The sequence below is a fragment of the Girardinichthys multiradiatus genome, chromosome 2, assembly GCF_021462225.1.
Source record: "Girardinichthys multiradiatus isolate DD_20200921_A chromosome 2, DD_fGirMul_XY1, whole genome shotgun sequence".
Classification (NCBI taxonomy): Eukaryota; Metazoa; Chordata; class Actinopteri; order Cyprinodontiformes; family Goodeidae; genus Girardinichthys; species Girardinichthys multiradiatus.
In genome coordinates this window covers 8,661,611-8,682,556 of record NC_061795.1, presented here as the reverse complement: position 1 = coordinate 8,682,556, position 20,946 = coordinate 8,661,611, and the positions used below count along the sequence as shown (strand labels likewise).

The 20,946-nt window shown below is 41.4% G+C and overlaps 1 protein-coding gene across 1 annotated transcript in view; it reads right to left on the bottom strand.

The window, feature by feature from the left end:
- cadps2 (Ca++-dependent secretion activator 2) overlaps positions 1-20,946 on the bottom strand; it is a 347,960-nt gene that overhangs the window by 106,518 nt on the left and 220,496 nt on the right. The window contains exons 18-19 of the mRNA XM_047345888.1: positions 14,252-14,260; positions 3,549-3,705 (exon numbers count right to left, since the gene is read on the bottom strand). Coding sequence (XP_047201844.1) covers positions 3,549-3,705; positions 14,252-14,260 — 166 coding nt within the window. The remainder of the gene's footprint in view (positions 1-3,548; positions 3,706-14,251; positions 14,261-20,946) is intronic.

Genomic DNA, 20,946 nt, shown 5'->3' with positions numbered 1-20,946 from the left:
ATTTTTACAACTTTCACATTCATGTTTTATGTAAAAGAATAAATATTTAATATTTTACTGTACAGTTTTGGAGAAGTATCTTGTCAAAATACCTCAAAATGCTCAACCATTATATTAGTCCCACTTTCAGGAATGTATTTCTCCAAAACCAAGAGAGGTGACAACAAAATCTCTTCAAATTATATTAGAGGGTCATCTATATTATAACCAGAATTAGTATTTCATAATTTCACTGTAGGTTTCTGGAGAAATACACAACTACCCCAACAAAGTACCACAAACGCTTCTTTTTGGTGAGGTCGATGAGGTCCTGGGAAGTGGTCTGGACAACTTAAAGTGCAAGAGCATCCAGATCTCCTCTGACCTCTCCTGGACCGGAAACGCCCCTCGCCTGTTGAACAAGGTACAACAACAGCTCTTCTTCATCTCCTCAGCTGCTTACAGATGTCTACAGGGCCACGGTGGAAAGCACTCTGTGTCTCAGCAGGACAGTGTGGTGTGGGAATTACACAGGAGAAGAAGGAAGTATCACAGGTTGTGAGGACAACACCCAGGATTATGGGATGCCATCTGCCCGACATGGATTCTGTTTTATACTACACTGGGGGTAGTTGTGTATTTCTCCAAACCTTAATAGTAAAATTATTAAATCCTAATTCTGGTTATAATATAGATGACCCTCTAATATAATCTGAAGAGATTGTGTTGTCACCTCTCATGGTTTTAGAGAAATAAATTCCTGAAAGTGGGACAAATGCATATAATGGTTGAGCATTTTGAGGTATTTTGACAAGATATTTCTCCAAAACTGTACAGTAAAATATAAAATATTTATTCTTTTACATAAAACATGAATGTGAAAGTTGTAAAAATGTAATCAATATAAATGTTCTGTAGGTTACTTTTCTGTTTTCCTCTTATTTTCGCAACCGTTGCCAGGATCGGCGTCCTTTCTGCTCCATTACCATAATGCGCCTTGTATGCCCGACACTAATCTTTAAGAGAGAGCTAGTGTCGGCTGGCGTGACCGTGTATTTCTGACTGTCGGCTCACTTGACCGCAGTTTTCTTCTGTACAGTTGATGTCTCCTCACTGAAGCGACGCTGCAAGCCCTGCAGTTTGAGCAGAAGTTCAGAGGTGGGGGGGATCAGAGTCTGCTGCTTTAGTCAGCGCTAACCAATAGGGAAACGTCTTACAGCGTTCGTCTCTAGGCCCCGCCCAGGATGTTCATGTTTCCAGCACTCAAAATTCGTTGAGTTCAACCAAAAACAGAGAGTCAAAACCAAAAAAGCGAGACTCGTAACCAAAGATTTTTGACATGCGCAAATAAAAGATTATGTTTTGCAAATAACTTTTTTCTCTTCGTGAGAAAAAATGAGTAATTTTAATTAAAAAAAAAGTTTTATCAAACAATTTTGTTTCTCCCCAAAATAAAATATTCCATTTAAAAAAATTATCGTTACAACTCTGAAAGTTTTGATCACAACTTAATATTTTTTGATTGAGATTAGTTTTTTTTGATTGAATATTCCAAAAGTTTTGACCACAATTTATTTTTTTGATTGAGGTTAGTTTTTTGTTGATTGAAATTAGTTTTTTGTTTGATTGAATAATATTGAGACAAATTAACCTCCATACCAACAAGTGGGTCACAATCGTGAAGTGGAATGAAATTTATTGGATGTGTCAAACGTTTTTAACAAATAAAATACCGAAAAGTGGGGCGTGCAATATTATTCGGCCCCCTCGCGTTAATACTTTGTAGCGCCACCATTGCTGCCATTACAGCTGCAAGTCGCTTGGGGTATGTCTCTATCAGTTTTGCACATCGAGAGACTGAAATTCTTGCCCATTCTTCCTTGCAAAACAGCTGAAGCTCAGTGAGGTTGGATGGAGAGCGTTCGTGAACAGCAGTCTTCAGCTCTTTCCACAGATTCTCGATTGGATTCAGGTCTGGACTTTGACTTGGCCATTCCAACAACTGGATACGTTTATTTGTGAACCATTCCATTGTAGATTTGGCTTTATGTTTTGGATCACTGTCTTGTTGGAAGATAAATCTCCATCCCAGTCTCAGGTCTCTTGCAGACTCCAACAGGTTTTCTTCCAGAATGGTCCTGTATTTGGCCCCATCCATCTTCCCATCAATTTTGACCATCTTCCTTGTCCCTGCTGACGAAAAGCAGCCCCAAACCATGATGCTGCCACCACCATGTTTGACAGTGGGGATGGTGTGTTCAGGGTGATGAGCTGTGTTGCTTTTATGCCAAACATATCGTTTTGCATTGTGGCCAAACAATTCAATTTTGGTTTCATCTGACCAGAGCACCTTCGTCCACATGTTTGGTGTGCCACAAGCCACCTGGGAGAGGTGGCTTGTGGCAAACTTTAAACGAGACTTTTTATGGATATCATTGAGAAATGGCTTTCTTCTTGCCACACTTCCACATAAAGGCCAGATTTGTGCAGTGTATGACTGATTGTTGTCCTATGGACAGACTCTCCCACCTCAGCTGTAGATCTCTGCAGTTCATCCAGAGTGACCATGGGCCTCTTGGCTGCAGCTCTGATCAGTCTTCTCCTTGTTCGAGATGAAAGTTTAGAGGGACGGCCGGGTCTTTGTAGATTTGCAGTGGTCTGATATTCCTTCCATTTCAATATTATTGCTTGCACAGTGTTCCTTGGGATGTTGAAAGCTTGGCAAATCTTTTTGTATCCAAATCCGGCTTTAAACTTCTCCACAACAGTATCTCAGACCTGCCTGGTGTGTTCCTTGGTTTTCATGATGCTCTCTGTGCTTTGAACAGAACCCTGAGACTATCACAGAGCAGGTACATTTATACGGAGACTTGATTACACACAGGTGGATTCTATTTATCATCATCAGTCATTTGGGACAGCATTGGATCATTCAGAGATCCTCACTGAACGTCTGGAGTGAGTTTGCTGCACTGAAAGTAAAGGGGCCGAATAATATTGCACGTCCCACTTTTCAGTTATTTATTTGTTAAAAAAGTTTGACACATCCAATAAATTTCACTCCACTTCACGATTGTGTCCAACTTGTTGATTTTTCACAAAAAATTTGAATTTTATATCTTTATGTTTGAAGCCTGAAATGTGGCAAGAGGTTAAACAGTTCAAGGGGGCCGAGTACTTTCGCAAGGCACTGTACATTCTGGTATGATGCAAATTAGCTACATTAGGCATAATTGGGCCTAATAGCAATCAAGCAAATTTGCAGTCCCATGTATGCAAAATGTTTTATTGGCAGTGCAGTAAAAAATTAGAACATGAATAACAACAAAGGTCTCTTTACAATCTATTCTGATACCTGATCACAAAATGTGATGTATTTCACAGTTCAATACTATACAATTATTCAAACTCCAACCACTAGATGGGGGCAAAGTTCTTGGTATATGTAGAATATGCATCAACAGGCACCTCGGCTGCATTGAGACTAAAGCATTTTGGGGTGATTTTGTGACAGTAGCCTAAAAGGGGTCAACTTTAATCAATAGACATGCCTTAAATCCAAGACTTACATTCTGCTTGAAGAAAATTGTTTAAGAGCTGAAATAGTGGGAAGCTGTTCCAGGAATCAACAGGCTGGACCTGTAGAGCAGAATCCATGTCAGCTCTGTACAGAGAGAGAAACGTCTCAGCATGTTCCGCCATCAGCTCTGGCCACCACGAGAAAGCCTGACGTTAATGGAAAAAAGCAAAAAATAACATCAGATGCAAAAAAAGATCCTAGTGTTTATGTTTAGTATGCTTGACATTTACAATTAAATTTTAACACAACATGATACAATTCTAAAGTCATAAAGTAAATGAGCTGGACAGGACAGAGAAATGTCACTGTAATAAATGTGTCATAAAGTTTGTAATTACATAGATTTCAGTTATTCACCAAGGCCAGTCTGAAAGGGTGGTCCAGATCACTGGTTTTCCTCATTTTCATTTATAAGTAATGGAATTATTTATCAACTATGGCTTGACTTATATTTAAAGTCACCTTTAAATGACTGCTACATTATTTTGCTCATTCTAAAACATGACCATGTGTTTCCACCTTTTTTACATGTGTGCATTTCAGGCTCCATTTCCTAGTTGTTGATGCTGAGATGGATGTTTTGAAAATGAACAGTTTTAAGGACTGAAAGATCATCAGGTTAGTTAAATGCAGTTTGTTGACAGGAGTACAAACTGAAAAGGTGCATTTGAAAGGCTGGGTGATTCATCCTTCAAGGCCACAAGCATAAGGGAATGCTGCATAGTCAACTCTCCATCTTACATCTCTGCTTCTTTTTCTTCCTCCATCAAACAGAAAAACTGACCTCAGGACATCAGCATACGACTCAATACTGGTTGCACATTTCTCTTAGATGTCCTTTAGCCATCAAAAGCAGAGGTCACTTGAGCAGGCTGACCTCGGTCAACTGGAGAACTAAATCACCCTCGATGCTCTTTAGAAAAAGTGAATCAACAAGTACTTTCACGACAGCATCTGCAAACTGTTTTCACCCTGTTTTTGGCTTTTACGCAGCAGACAGTCACAGTAAGCAAGAAAGTCTCACATCTACCCCAATTCATTTAGATTTTAACAGCTTAAAAATAAATGACATCTTACCTATATAGGGAAGGTAAGGTAAGGTAAGTTTATTTATATGGCACTTTTCAGTAACAAGACATTCAAAGCGCTGTACATGAGGAGAAACAATTACAATACAATCACACAGCACACACACAAAAAAGAAAAAAAAAATCAAACAACATTAATAATCCTTGGGAGTAATAATAATTAATAATCCTTCCGGGCTTACTGGTAGAAATTGGTTCCAAGCCACTCTTAATAATAAAGCATCTTATGCTAAAATAAGATGATAATATTGATAGTCTCATCATTCCACTGAATTCTAACTAAGCAAGCTGAGTCACAGGTACAAAACAGCTTCAATCCACATTTTCAGGTGGTAATAATATATTGCTTTTACTGGTACTGAAGTTGAACTAAGTAATAACAGTCCACTGAAGTCTAACTAAGAAAGCTGGGTCATTGGTATAAAAGCAGCTATAGTCCAAATTTTCAATTACTAATAATATTTGGTTTTCGCTGGTAATCTTTCTGAAACTAAAAATCTATGAAAAAGTAATGAAATCACGCAATTAGGTGCAGGGCTAAGCAACACACAAGAAGTAAAGATTTTGCAAGAGTGCGGTGGAATCCTTCGGGTGCGAATATATAACTGTGAGTGTGTGTACAAAAATTAGACTGTCAACACAAATAGAGCGCCATAGTCCTTGAGGAGAGAGATGGAAGTTTTCTCAATCGGCTTATCTGGGTCACAGCTGTTCGGGGGTGCTGGGAAAGAGCGCCATGTTTACATAACATCCAGCAGATATTTTGTTGATAGCCACTAAGCACAAGTTGCCAAGGCCACATTGGGGCACCAGATTTAGAAAAACAATAAGTGTTCTGGTTGTGTGGATTTCCAACCACTTTAAGAGTTTTTACGGTTATTTCTCAATTGCAAATCCAAATATCCAAATTTCTGGGACTTCCGCAGTTCTCGAGCAAACAACTTTCTCCATGATTAAATCCTTTCCCCTCTGAGTCCAAAAGCCGGTTCCAGGCTACGATTCTGTTCAAGAAACGTATCCAGCTTGCGGCTTAGCTCTCTTAACAATTCAGTCTGAGCATCGATCGTTCTGCAGATTCCAGCCAGCATCACAGGCAGCTTTGGGATGCATTGAACAGCTGCCCACGTTTTGCTACTCACTTGATAAGTCAGGTAACCGCCGGCTCCAAAAAGCAGAAATCCTGTTATCAAAAATCAATAATTGTAGTCATTGTAGTCAAGCACACAATCTTCCACTGTTGCCAGGAATCCATTGTGTATCCAGAGAAGAATGTACCGGCTGGGCAAGACGGTTCTCCTTTACTCTTTCTTCCCGTGGAATAAATTTGTTCAATTGTATTGAGAGACCAGCTGACTAAATCCATAATTTGCAAGTTTGTAAGATATGTAAAGTGAGGCTCTGAGAAAAACACAGACAAAAGCAGATGCAGAAGCAGGCAAGAGGGAGGGAGAGAAAACTTGTGCGTCCTCCACTGAGAGCAGAGCAAAAAATATAGATTATCATCATCAAGACCTTTTTAAGACACATCAAGTAACGGGTAATAGAAGCAGTTCTTTTGTGATTTTTTTTACATCTTTCAGGGAAAAAAGACCCTTTAATGCGAATGTAAGGGATGATCTCTACAACGTAAACCTATCTATTACAGGTATGAAAAATTTAATTTTTGCAAACAGTACCAGACAGTTTCTGCATATACACATTTGTCAGCAAATACATTCTGACCACTGGTCTGATACTGAGCATGTTCCCCCCAGAACACCCATGAAAACAGCTCTGAGCCTTCAAAGGATGAAGTCTATTGCAGTTGAGGTCCACGGTAGCGTCAGACAGCACAGGTCAACTTGAATGTCAACTTGAAGGTCATCTTTATGTGCATCGGTAAGTTTCAGCTGCAGGATTTTCGGTTTACCACTTTTCATTTTCCCTAGAGCACTTTTGGCATCTCCTTTGTTGGGACCCCAGCCATGAAGTGAAACATGAATAAAACATAGACTCTTAACTGTACACCATCAAAGGCCGGTATGAAGTCTTCTGGAACTTTTAAAATAAATCACATTAACCTACTTACAGCTCAGCCCAGGAAGAGGAGGACTCAGAGCTGATTCTCTGAACAAAAACTCTATCCCAACTTCCATTCGTTCACTACCACACAGATCTCCAGCAAGAGCCAGACAGGGGAGACACCGCAAGTGAATGTCTCCTGGCAGGCAAGAAGGCACATCTTTTCAAATTGCATCCACAGTGACTACAATCTGACGGTTGAATACCCACTGATCAAGTGCACAAAGTTAAGTATTGATCTGCTGCTACCATAACCCAGAGTTCATATGAAAAGGGAGTAATAAGACAAGTGTGGCTAGACTTTTCTTTGAGCCCTAGAGAAGCAACCTGAAAGCTCCGAAGAAATGTTGTCTCTTAGTGAAGCAGTTTTTCCCCTGCCTGAAAGAGGACAGCGTAGGAGCCACCAGCTCTGAACACATTCTGTGTGCCAACCCAGTGTAAGCTGCCCAGCTACAAAGCAGCCGCAAAAGTCCTTTGTTAAGGCTCACACAAGGCTAGAAGGGACCGGGACAACTCCGCTCCTCAATTCATTGCCGACAGTACATCTTTTCCTCAGCCGGTTCACGTAAGAGGTGGTGTTTGGACAGAGACATTAGTTTACGATAAGATATTCTAAATGTTTATTTCATGATGTTTGGTTTTGTTTGTGTTGAGAAAAGCTCAGCTCCTCAAGTGCTAGCAGGCTATCTGCTCAGCTGTGAACTGACAATTCATTGAAGCTAATTATCTGTTCTGTGTTGTGTTTTAAACTAAGATAAACTTTATTCAAAGGGTGGTTTTTAAACACAGATTGGCCATAACACGCATTTTGATGCCTGTATTTTGATCCTTGTATTAATGGTATTTAAGGTACATGTTCAACTTTAAGGAAGCTATAGGCTTTCCTTTTTTAGCTCCAACCGCTAAAGGCTAAGGCTAGGCACGTGACTCAGGTGAAAGCTAGTTAAGAATCATTACACAGAAAGGTTATTGGTTCTGATATATTTCCTTAAATATTATTCTAGTATTTCCTAAAATTTCTTTAAATATTATTGTACTAAAGAAAGGCAGCTAATTAAAGCACTATTGAGAATTAGTAATCCAGAAGGTTGGTTTTATTCAGCAAATCATTCTTTGAAATATTATTTTATTAAAATAATTATCTGATCTTGCATTGTGAAAGGTTGTTTGAAGGTATACCAATTATTGCCTAAGTTAGTTCTAAGACCAACTTAATCTCATTTCCAGATTCTTTACGATTATCCTTGGTTCTCAAACATAATTTACATTGAATGGTAATAGTGCATCACTTTATGGGTCATAGTATTTAATCATCTTTGATTCACTCGTTCATATTGTATATAGTTCAATGGTCTTCCTTATTTTTAAATTTTTCCCGGTAGTTTTAGATCAATTATTCCAGCCCAGTATAGAGTTTGTTAATTGAAATATGTTTGACTTTGAGTTGGCTTATGTTTGTTAATAACTTCTTTTATTTTAAGAAATTGTGTGAATTTATTCCATGTGTGCAGAGTTTTGCTATTTAGTAATGTCAGAACTTGGCTCACCCCTTTCACTATTGTCCTAATACCATCATCTTATAGGGTTGGTATTCATCAGACAACACCTAACAGACAGAGTTATTATTTAATTAAATATTAAACAATAAGAGAAACCTGACTGTCTATAGGAGCCGCCCCACCCATCCTGAACAGAATCCTCGCCTGGCTAACCGTCTGAATGGCTTCTACCGCAGACATGTCAGGAAGCCGTTCACACCTCAAACCATCTCCTCCACATCCCATTCAGGAACAAATTATTTCCATAAAGCAACCAACCCCCTACCTTCAGATCCTCTGCCTGCACTAAAGATCTCTGAGGAAGATGTAAATAGGCTCTTTAAGCGCATGAAAACAAAGAAAGCAGGAGGACCTGATAACGTCTCTCCATCATGCCTGAAAGCCTGTGTAAATCAACTTCCCCCGATCTTCACCCGGATCTTCAACAAGTCACTGGAGACGTGTGAGGTCCCCGCTTCAAACGATCCACCACCATCCCAGCGCCCAAGAAACCCACCATCCTAGGATTAAATGATTACAGGCCTGTAGCCCTGATGTCTGTGGTCATGAGGTCATGGAATCCTTTGAGCGGCTGGTGTTGGAGCACCTGATAGACATCACAGGCCCCCTGCTGGACCCCCTGCAGTTTGCTTACTGAGCAAACAGGTTGGTAAGCAAACCAGTGTGCTGTCAATTTAGGTCTACACTTCATCCTGCAACACCTCGACCGTCCAGGGACATAGGCCAGGATCCTGTTTGTAGACTTCAGCTCGGCCTTCAACACCATCCTACCAGACATCCTCCACCAGAAGCTCACCCAGCTCAACGTCGTAACTTCCACTTGTCAGTGGATTAACAGCTTCCTGACGGACTGACAGCAGCAGGTGAGGTCGGGGAGCATCTTCTCCCACACCATATCAATAAGTACTGGTGCCCCCCGGGGGTGTGTTCCATCCCCACTCCTCTTCTCCTTGTACACAAATGACTGCAACTCAGCGGACCCATCCGTGAAACTCCTGAAGTTTGCAGATGACACCACTGTCATTGGTCTGATCCAGGACGGTGATGAGTCTACATACCGACAGGAGGTGGATCGGCTGGTACACTGGTGTTGTCAGAACTACCTTGAACTCAACCCACTCAAGACTGTGGAAAAGGTGGTGGACTTTCGGAGAACACCACCCCTCTACATCCCCCTCAACAACACCGTGTCAGCTGTGGACCACTTCAGGTTCCTAGGAACCACCATCTCTGAGGACCTGAGATGGTCCTCACACATAGACACTGTTCGGAAGAAGGCCCAGCAGAGACTGTAGTACAACCTTCCACAGGAGCTGCTGGTCATCTTCTACACTGCCATTATTCAGTCTGTCCTGTCTTCATCCATCTCAGTGTGGTTTGGCTCATCCAGAAAAACAGGACAGGTCCAGACTGCAACTAATAATCAGGTCTACAGAGAGAATAATCAGGGCTGACCTTCCCTCCATCCAGGACCTATACAGGTCTAGGGTCAGGAAAATCTCTGCAGACACCACACACCCTACACATAAACTGTTTAGAGTTTTACCTTCAGGCCGTCGCTACATAGCACTGCTTACTAAAACCAGCCGCCACAGAAACAGTTTCTTCCCCCAGGCTGTTTCTCTGATGAACATTTAATTGAGTACCAAACAACTGCAAAAAAAAAAAAAAAAAACAACCCAGAGAGCAAAGTGTACCGGAGTCAAATTCCTTGTTTGTATGTACAAACTTGGCAATAAAGCTGATTCTGAATATAATCATAATACAAATCACAACACCTTACAACTAAAAATCAAGAATATGCCACAGAAGGCACAGATGTGGAGATGCTACGACCCAGTCATCAGTCTGTCACTTTGTGAAAGAGAGATTTCATTTTTTTTTTGGATTATACTTTTGCTTCAATCACATTAACTTGTGGGGGAGATAGTTTTCATGCTGCCAAATATATTTCACTCACTTCCAGGGGCCACCATAAGAAAATTAACTCGATATTTATTTCTTACATCATTTTATGGCTGATTAATGCACATTCAAAGAAAGGCGTTGTGACACTTAAGTAAACCTAAATTAACCATGTATCTTCATTAGGTCTTTAACTGGGAAAGAGATCCATCCGATGAAGGCCGATCTATTTGATCTATCACTGAGCCAATACTTTGTGGAACCACCTTTGGCTCCACTAAGTCTTTTCAGGTATGTCTTTACCAAGCTCTGCACATCCTGTGACTGAAATGTCTGTCTATACTTTGTTTGTCAACAGCAATGTTCAAGTCTTGTCACAGATTCCCAGATGAATTTAGATCTGGTCTTTGACTAGCCTGTTCCAACACATTGATATGCTTGAATCTAAACCATTCCATTGTAGCTCTGACTGTATATATAGTGTCATTGATGCTTGAAGATACACCTCCTCCCAATCTCCAGTCTTCTGCAGCCTCTAATGAGTTTTCTTTCAGGATTGCTCTGCATTTAGCTGTGTGAGTGTGAGTAAAGCTAAAAGTTGTAAGTTTAGTTTATTAAGTTCAGTTTTATTTCCATGCATTGGGAACACTGCATATATATATATTTTATATATATATTCTATATACAGTACACACCAAAAGTTTGGACACACCTTCTCATTCAAAGAGTTGTCTTTATTTCCACGACTATTAATATTGTAGCTTCACACTGAAGGCATCAAAACTATGAATTAACACATGTGGAATTATATACTGAACAAAAAAGTGTGAAATAACTGAAAATGTCTTATATTCTAGGTTCTTCAAAGTAGCCACCTTTGCTTTGATTACTGCTCTGCACACTCTTAGCATTCTGTTGATGAGCTCCAAGAGGTAGTCACCTGAAATGGTTTTCACTTCACAGGTGTGCCCTATCAGGTTTAATAAGTAGGATTTCAAGCCTTATAAATGGGGTTGGGACCATAATTTGTATTGTGCAGGAGGTGGATACAGTACACAGCTGATAGTTCTACTGAATAGACTGTTAGAATTTGTATTATGGCAAGAAAAAAGCAGCTAAGTAAAGAAAAACGATTGGCCATCATTACTTTAAGAAATTAAGGTCAGTCAGTCCGAACAACAAGTCCGGGAAAACTTTGAAAGTGTCCCCAAGTGCAGTCGCAAAAACCATCAAGCGCTACAAAGAAACTGGCTCATATGAGGACCGCCCCAGGAAAGGAAGACCAAGAGTCACCTCTGCTGCGGACGATAAGTTCATCCGAGTCACCAGCCTCAGAAATCGCAGGTTAACAGCAGCTCATATTAGAGAACAACTCAATGCCACACAGAGTTCTAGCAGCAGACAAATTTCTAGATCAACTGTTAAGAGAAGACTGTGTGAATCAGGCCTTCATGATAAAATAGCTGCTAGGAAACCACTGCTGAGGACAGGCAACAAGCAGAAGAGACTTGTTTGGGCTAAAGAACACAAGGAATGGACATTAGACCAGTGGAAATCTGTGCTTTGGTCTGATGAGTCCAAGTTTGAGATCTTTGGTTCCAACCACCGTGTTTTGTGTATTTTGTATTCATAGTCATGAAAATAAAGAAAACTCTTTGAATGAGAAGGTGTGTCCAAACCTTTGGTCTGTACTGTATATAAGTTAAATGTACCAATCTTTTAGTCACATTACATAAAATGATTAAAATGAACATTGGGCTGTTCGACATCATTGCTCATTCATACACCTAAGGGCATTACCATCTCAAATATTTCCTGTACAAACTCAAAATATCTTTAGGATTTAGCATGCCTGTGAATCACTTAACTAATATTTAGTTGTAGACCAGTGTTTCTGAGAACAGCTTTACATCTATGTTGCATGGAGCCGATCTTCTGGCGCCTGTGAACAGATATTCCAGCCCAGGATAATTTCACAACATTCCACAATTCCTCTGCATTTCTTGGTTTTGCCTCAGAAACAGCATTTTTGATGTCACCCCACAAGACTTCAATGAGATTAAGCCCCGGGGATTGGGCTGGCCACTCCAGAACTTAGATTTTGTTGGTCTGGAACCAAGATGCTGCTTGTTTACTGGTGTCTTTGGGGTCAATGTCTTGTTGAAACACCCATTTCAAGGCCATTTCTTTCATTGGCAGAAGGCAACACCTCTTCGAGTATTTTTAAATATGCAAACTGATCCATGGTCCCTTGTGGGTGATAAATAGGCCCGACACCATAATGAGAGAAACATCCCCATAATATAATGCTTGAAACACCTTGCTTCACTGTCTTCAGAGTGTTCTGTGGCCTTAGTTCACTATTTGGGGGTAATCTAACAAATATCTGTGGCCCTTGGACCCAAAAACAACAATCTTACTTTCATCAGTCCCCATAATGTTTCTCAATATCGCTTTAGACCCGTTGGTCTTTTTTTTAACACCGGGACTTTGCGGAGGCTTCTTGCCAATAGATTAGCTTTCCACAGGCGTCTTCTTTCATAGTAGTCCTCAGTACTTTCAGCCTTGCTTTGATAACCCTGGAGCTAATCAATGGCCGAGACTTTGCCATTCTGGCTACTCCTCGATCCATTTGAAACTTAGTCTTACATTTTCTTCCAGATCTCTCTGCATATGCTATCCATTTTAAAGCATTGGAGAACATTTTATCTGAGTAGCCGATTATTTTCTGCACTTCTTTCTTAATTTTCAACTCTCCAGTCAACATCTTAATCACAGTATGCTGTTCTTTTGAACAATACCTGGAAGGACCAATTTTTGTCCGGTTTTCATAGAGAATAGCATGTACAACATGTGCTGGAGTCGTCCTTAAATAATTCAATTCAGTTTCAATTCAATTCAATTCAGTTTATTTATATAGCGCTAATTCACAACACAAGTCATCTCAAGGCACTTCACAAAGTCAGGTACATACATTCCAATTAATCCTAACCATTGAACAGTGCAGTCAGATTCAGTTATTTATTCAAATTGGATAAAACGTTTTTCTATCTAAGGAAACCCAGCAGATTGCATCGAGTCAGAGATTTGTAGCATTCACTCCTCCTGGATGAGCATGTAGAGACAGTGGACAGTCACTGGCGTTGACTTTGAGTAATCCCTCATACTGAGCATGCATGTAGCGTAAATAAAGACCACCTGACTGACACCTGGTTCTTTATAGAATCAATGACCTCAGTAACTGATCTCCACACTGCTATTAGTTTAAACACACCTCTTTCAATCAATTATTCAATTACACAGACTTAGGAGCATGTATATAATAAATGTTGGTTCTGTAGGTTTTCCTTGACTCTACTACACCTACAGTACCGGTCAAAAGTTTTAGAACGCCTTACTCATTTAATGGTTTTCTATACGTTTATGACTAGTTACATTGTACGTAGAATCTCAATGAAGGCATCAAAACAGTGAATGAACACATGCAATTATATAGCAAACCAGAAATTGTACAATAACTTTAAATGTGTTATATTATAGAATCCTTAAAGTAGCCGCCCTTTGCTGTAATGACTGAAATATTAACCTCTGGTCGTCTCTCAATGAACCTCTGGGAAACAAAACACAGAACAGTAAATCCATCATAAAGGACAACAGCATTAATAAAGAATAAAGACAAAAAAGATTGGAAGAAATAGAATAATTCACAGACAAGATGGAATAGGCAGATCAGGGAGGAGAAAGTAAAACATGTTCATTCCTCCAAATAAGAAAAATGTTTCCTGAATTCAAGAGGATTAGAAGAGTGCACTGAAAAGAGCAAATGTGGTTGTATACCTTCCAAGGACAAGATTCCTCCACGGCCCACATTTATTTGTTTTATTAACATGTCAAACATGTGCAAAAACCTAATTACTTAATCACTCAAAATAATTGTACCAACACAGGGGTTTATACACCCATATACATTGCACAAAATGTTGAGACACTAATTCCCCTAAGCCATCACAAAGAAACAGGTCCAGGTGAGGTTTAGTGATATGGATGACCAGAAGGCAGAAACAAAATGACGAACTTACCTCTCTTCCCTTCCCACGGCAGAAGGAAAAAAAGAGAGATGAAAAAGAGTAAGATTAAATAAATAAGCTGAACCCTCCCCAAAATAATTTATTGAATAAAATTCATTTTACTGTCTATTCTAATTCTTTTAAAATGTTTTAGGAAAGATTCCTGTATGGATCCTGAAATCTCCTTTCACGTTTTATTTAAGCTCCTTTATCCTAGCTCTGAATATATATATATAAATAAAATAGCCTCATAGTAGGCTATTAGCCTATTGGGCCATTAGCCTCATAGCATGATTGCCTCAGTCATATGACTGAGGCAGTTATGCTATAAAGGTAACAATATGTACTTGCCAGTGCTGTTGTCCCATATTTTTCTAACATGGAAATTGTGAATTTTATCTCTTTGTTTTACCTTAATTATTGAAACAATAAAATACCATGTTGAATAGATTCCATGCTTAGGCACTTCCACTGCTTAGGCAGTGTGCTTTGTCCTAGATTTCTGAAAATGTGTGCACCAGAAGCTGAAGTTTGACTTCATCTTCATTCTGACAGCATCTCCTAACAAAACATAATCTTAGCTGGATATTTTAGGTTTGTATTATTAACATAGTCAGTACAACCAGCTCGATTTAAAAGTCTTAAAATTATAAAGGGAGATTTCAACATAAAAGTAATAAAAAACAAAGAAAGTAGCATCTAAATTGACTAAATCGTAGATATCTTAATGAATGAACAGCAATGAAAATCAGTGATGCAGTGAGCATGTTGTTGACATTCACATTAACCACGTAAACAATTCTGATTTCTAAATTTAAGCTGTGACAGCTATGAGGCAGATCTCTGACAAAAAGCCTCTAATTTGTAGTTAACATCACTTCTGAAGATTAGAAGAGAGAGCCACTGGTTGCTATGGCACCGGTGGAGCACGGTCTGTTATTAATAGTGCAGAAACAGATGCCTGAGCGCCATGCTGCCACTTAGGGCCGACAGAATCACCACATCCTAACACCTATGATTGATCAGTTCTACACATTGGCATCCATACCAGGACGCATATGGGCCGTAGGCGTTGTTTTCATCGTATCTCTGCTGCAGCCGTTAATGCAGAGCCGCCACTTGTGTCATCTGCCACTTTAACGCAAGTACTGCCAAATTAAATGAAGACTGGTAGAGCTGTGAAAAGTAATCATGAATATAAATGAAGTGATCAAATGAGTTGTGGAATTTTTGTTGCTGCTGCTGCGGAATACAAAAAAATACACAACAGAGCTTCTTAAGAAAATTATTTTAAGGCAAGGAAATCTTTTCAGGGCTGTACCGTACCTGTTAAAAAGCCAACATAAACAAGAGTTAGACAACTTATCAGACAGCTTGTCAGACATGCAAAGTGCAGACTTCCAGAAATATAAAAGTTCATCAAACTTGATTACACTTAGACACTGTTTGATCGCCAGTTTACAAAGAGCTCTCAGGCAGGAGACTGATTTGATGCCCCCCTGATGATATAATGAGCCCAAAGTTCTCTACAGTTATGTTTAATTGAGATACTAGCCGACTGGAAACTCCTAGTCAAAAGTCACTTTAGTAAATAGCTTACCATAGAAAGAAAACATCAGTCAGTCATTTTCTACCGCTTATTCAATAGTGGGTCACAGGGGAGCTGGTGCCTATCTAAAGCAGTCTATGGACGAGAGGCGGGGTACACCCTGGACAGATCGCCAGTCCATCGCAGGGCAACACACAAACAATCATGCACACACTCATTCATACACCTAAGGGCAATTTTAGAGTGACTAATTAACCTAACAGGCATTTCTTTGGACTGTGGGAGGAAGCCGGAGTACTCGGTGAGAACCCACGCATGCACGGAGAGAACATGTAAACTCCATGCAGAAAGACCCTCAGCCGGGAATCGAACCCAGAACCTTCTTGCTGCAAGGCAACAGTGCTACCAACAGCTATTGTTGTTTCCTCGTTCATTGTAAAAAAAAAAAATAAAGATCTACTTATGTCAAACTTGAAAAATCAATGACTGAAAAGCTGAAGGAACGGTCTGATATGGATGTATCCACCGAAAGGGAGCATATGTTATTACGTTTACAAGGAGCAGGGATGCCTTGAACATGGCCTAAGTGGTGGCATCATAAATGAAGCAATTATGAAACTATTGGCGCACCCAACAGTCAGTCAAACACAGTGAGATCACCTTAGCAGACATAGAGGAATCCTGGTATAAACATTACTCAGCAGAACCTTGACTCTTCCTCAGACTGCAAGCTGTCTGACAGAAATTTGACTGCTGCATAATTATTAACTACGACCTGCAAAGCCAATACCATCATTAATGAAGCAGGAAAACAGCTCTGTCTGTAAGTTTAGTTTACACATGATCAAGTGGAACTGAAAAGAGAACATGTTCTGATCCAAATCATCACCCAGAGCCTGTTGATTCAGTAGACTTCTCCCTCTGCAGAGATCTCAAGCAAAGCAAGATGAGCATTTTGCTGCCAAATGTGCTGAGTCAGGTCATCATTCAGAAATAAATAATAAAGCTATGTGTTTTAGCTCTGTGCAAATTCTGGTAATTGGATTTGTCTCATCAGAAACCAGAGACAAAACAAAAAACAAGTCATTATTCGACTTTTGCTTTAAAATGCAAATTTCAAATATGGGTCATTTTTGTTTTTTATACCAAATGCAGATGAGGAAAATTGTACATATAGATAAATTTTTATTCATTTTTAATATATTAAAAGCACAAAATCTCTGCCTTGGAGAAATGAAAAAGGACCCATTATGTCATATTTTAAAACTGGCCACTAATTCTGCGACCATTATATATTGGGACTGCACAGACTGTTGTAAGTGGATGGACGGTCATGTAAAACATTCCGTAATGTAAAACATACATTCTGTATTCTGGTAAACCCAACTACCAGAATATACATGAACGGTTCTAGAGAACATGTTGTTCGATCATTATAGCAGCTTTGTTAAACCAAGTTAACCCCTTGTAGCAAAGAATTCTGTTCAGAAACTTTTGTAGAAAAAAACAAATTCAGCTGCAAAATATAGGATCCTAGATTTACACAGCTTATTGAAAGCAGAAAATACAATTTCCATAATACTATTTCTTGTTATCTGTAGGTTTTACCTCAGTTTTTCTGATGTTACTGAGCCTTGCTGCAATTAAAGTTCAGTTTGTGTATTTTTTGTATTTTTTATTCTTGTGTGTAAAGTAAGACTTTTTTTTTTGACATACTGAAAGTTTAAGTTGCTGAAGTTTAGGTTTCAATTACTTATATAGTGAAATTGCTCATTGCATTTGACTGTCAGAATTAGATCCTCTAAGGCAATGCTGCTCACAAGGCAGGTCTTAATGCTCAATTCTGATTTTTTGCTGGTCGTTCAAATTACTAATTAAATGTGACTACAATCAGACTTCAGTCTGAATGGTTCACGACCCCAAAGCGACCCGCATACGATGAGGGACAATTACTGATACATTGGATACATATCCGATTTAGCATCACATAAGGAAGTGGCACAATCTGGATTTTTTTGTAGGTGAAAAGATTGGAATTTAGCTGCCCAGACTACCATGAAAGAGATGGATATGGGTCACATTTGTCTGCAGTGTGAACAAGAGTCACCACTACACAACTGTGGGCATAAAGTGCCATTTGTTTTTCTTGTAAGTTGTAAGCACAGCTAATCCACGGGAACCATTCATCTGCAGTTGTTCTGGATCTTCAATTTCATCAAGAGATCAAATTTAGATCTTTGAACATGGTTAGAAAACCCCTGAGGTATATAAATGAAGTCGGCATGTGGGGCGTTTCAGTGTCACATTGGCCTGATGTTAGAGTCAATCCGTGATTCAGGGCAATTGTCTAAGTTGTGAATGCGTACCTGAGTACCTAAGACAGTCCTGTCTGTGCGTACAGGCAGGACATACAGGGGTTGGACAATGAAACTGAAACACCTGGTTTTAGACCACAATAATTTATTAGTATGGTGTAGGGCCTCCTCAACCCTGCCATCATGCATTCCCTGTTGGAAACAGAGGCTGGGGACTCGGGGTTGGACTCTTTCATCACCCTGGCTGAAGTCACCGAGGTGGTTAAAAAGCTCTGCGGTGGCAGGGCTTCGGGGTTGGATGAGATCCGCCCTGAGTACCTCAAGTCTTTGGATGTTGTGGGGCTGTCATGGTTGACACGTCTCTTCAACATTGAGTGGCGGACGGGAACAGTGCCTCTGGATTGGCAGACTGGGTTGGTGGTCCCCGTACATAAGAAGGGTGACCGGAAGGTGTGTTCCAACTACAGGGGGATCACACTCCTCAGCCTCCCTGGTAAGGCCTACGCCAGGGTATTGGAGAGGAGAGTCCGGCCGATAGTCGAACCCCGGCTTCAGGAGGAGCAGTGTGGTATTCGTCCCGGCCGTGGAACACTGGACCAGCTCTATACCCTCTACAGGGTACTCGAGGGTTCATGGGAGTTTGTCCAACCGGTCCACATGTGTTTTGTGGACCTGGACAAAGCATTCGACTGTGTCCCTCATGATGCCCTGTGGGGGGTGCTCCAGGAGTATGGAATCGGGGGCCCTTTACTAGGGGCCATCCGGTCTCTGTACAAGTGGAGCAGGAGTTTGGTTCGCATTGCCGGCACTAAGTCGGGCCTGTTCCCGGTGCATGTTGGACTCCGGCAGGGCTGCCCTTTGTCACCGGTCCTGTTCATAACTTTTATGGACAGGATTTCTAGGCGCAGCCAAGGGCCGGAGGGGGTCTGGTTTGGGGACCAGAGGATTTCGTCTCTTCATTTTGCAGATGACGTGGTCCTGCTGGCCCCCTCTAGCCAAGACCTACAGCAGGCACTGGGGCGGTTCGCAGCTGAGTGTGAAGCGGCAGAGATGAAAATCAGCTCCTCCAAGTCCGAGGCCATGGTTCACGACCGGAAAAGGGTGGCTTGTCCTCTTCAGGTTGGAGGGGGGTTCCTGCCTCAAGTGGAGGAGTTTAAGTATCTCGGGGTCTTGTTCACGAGTGAGGGAAGAATGGACCGGGAGATCGACAGACGGATCGGTGCGGCTGCCAGAGTAATGGGGGCGCTGTGCCGGTCCGTTGTGGTGAAGAGAGAGCTGAGCCGAAAAGGGAAAAGCGAAGCTCTCGGTTTACCGGTCAGCCTACAATTCTACCCTCACCTATGGCCATGAACTTTGGGTCATGACCGAAAGAACGAGATCCCGGATACAAGCGGCGGAAATGAGCTTCCTCCGTAGGGTAGCCGGGCACTCCCTTAGAGATAGGGTGAGGAGCTCGGCCATCCGGGAGGGGCTCGGAGTAGAGCCGCTGCTCCTCCAGATTGAGAGGAGCCAGTTGAGGTGGCTCGGGCATCTATACCGGATGCTTCATGGACGCCTTCCTCGGGAGGTGTTCCAGGCACATCCCACCAGGAGGAGGCCCAGGGGACGGCCCAGGACACGCTGGAGGGACTATGTCTCTCGGCTGGCCTGGGAATGCCTTGGGCTCCCCCCGGAGGAGCTGGAGGAGGTGTCTGGGGAGAGGGACGTCTGTGCGTTGTGCTGAGTCTGCTGCCCCCGCGACCCGGTCCCGGATAAAGCAGAAGACGACGAGTACGAGTACGAGGTTGTAGGGCCTCCTTTTGCGGCCAATACAGCGACAATTCGTCTTGGGAATGACAAATACAAGTCCTGCACAGTGGTCAGAGGGATTTTAAGCCATTCTTCTTGCAGGATAGTGGCCAGGTCATTACGTGATACTGGTGGAGGAAAACATTTCCTGACTCGCTCCTCCAAAACACCCCAAAGTGGCTCAATAATATTTAGATCTGGTGACTGTGCAGGCAATGGGAGATGTTCAACTTCACTTTCATGTCCATCAAACCAATCTTTCACTAGTCTTGCTGTGTATATTGGTGCATTGTCATCCTGATACACGCCACCGCCTTCAGGATACAATGTTTGAACCATTGGATGCACATGGTCCTCAAGAATGGTTCGGTAGTCCTTGGCAGTGACGCACCCATCTAGCACAAGTATCGGGCCAAGGGAATGCCATGATATGGCAGCCCAAACCATCACTGATCCACCCCCATGCTTAACTCTGGGCATGCAACAGTCTGGGTTGTACGCTTCTTTGGGGCTTCTCCACACCGTAACTCTCCCGGATGTGGGGAAAACAGTAAAGGTGGATTCATCAGAGAACAATACATGTTTTACATTGTCCACAACCCAAGATTTGCGCTCCTTGCACCATTGAAACCGATGTTTGGCATTGGCATGAGTGACCAAAGGTTTGGCTATAGCAGTCCGGCCATGTATATTGACCCTGTGGAGCTCCCGACGGACAGTTCTGGTGGAAACAGGAGAGTTGAGGTGCACATTTAATTCTGCCATGATTTGGGCAGCCGTGGTTTTATGTTTTTTGGATACAATCCGGGTTAGCACCCGAACATCCCTTTCAGACAGCTTCCTCTTGCGTCCACAGTTAATCCTGTTGGATGTGGTTCGTCCTTCTTGGTGGTATGCTGACATTACCCTGGATACCGTGGCTCTTGATACATCACAAAGACTTGCGGTCTTGGTCACAAATGTGCACCAACAATTTGTCCTCTTTTGAACTCTGGTATGTCACCTATAATGTTGTGTGCATTTCAATATTTTGAGCAAAACTGTGCTTTTACCCT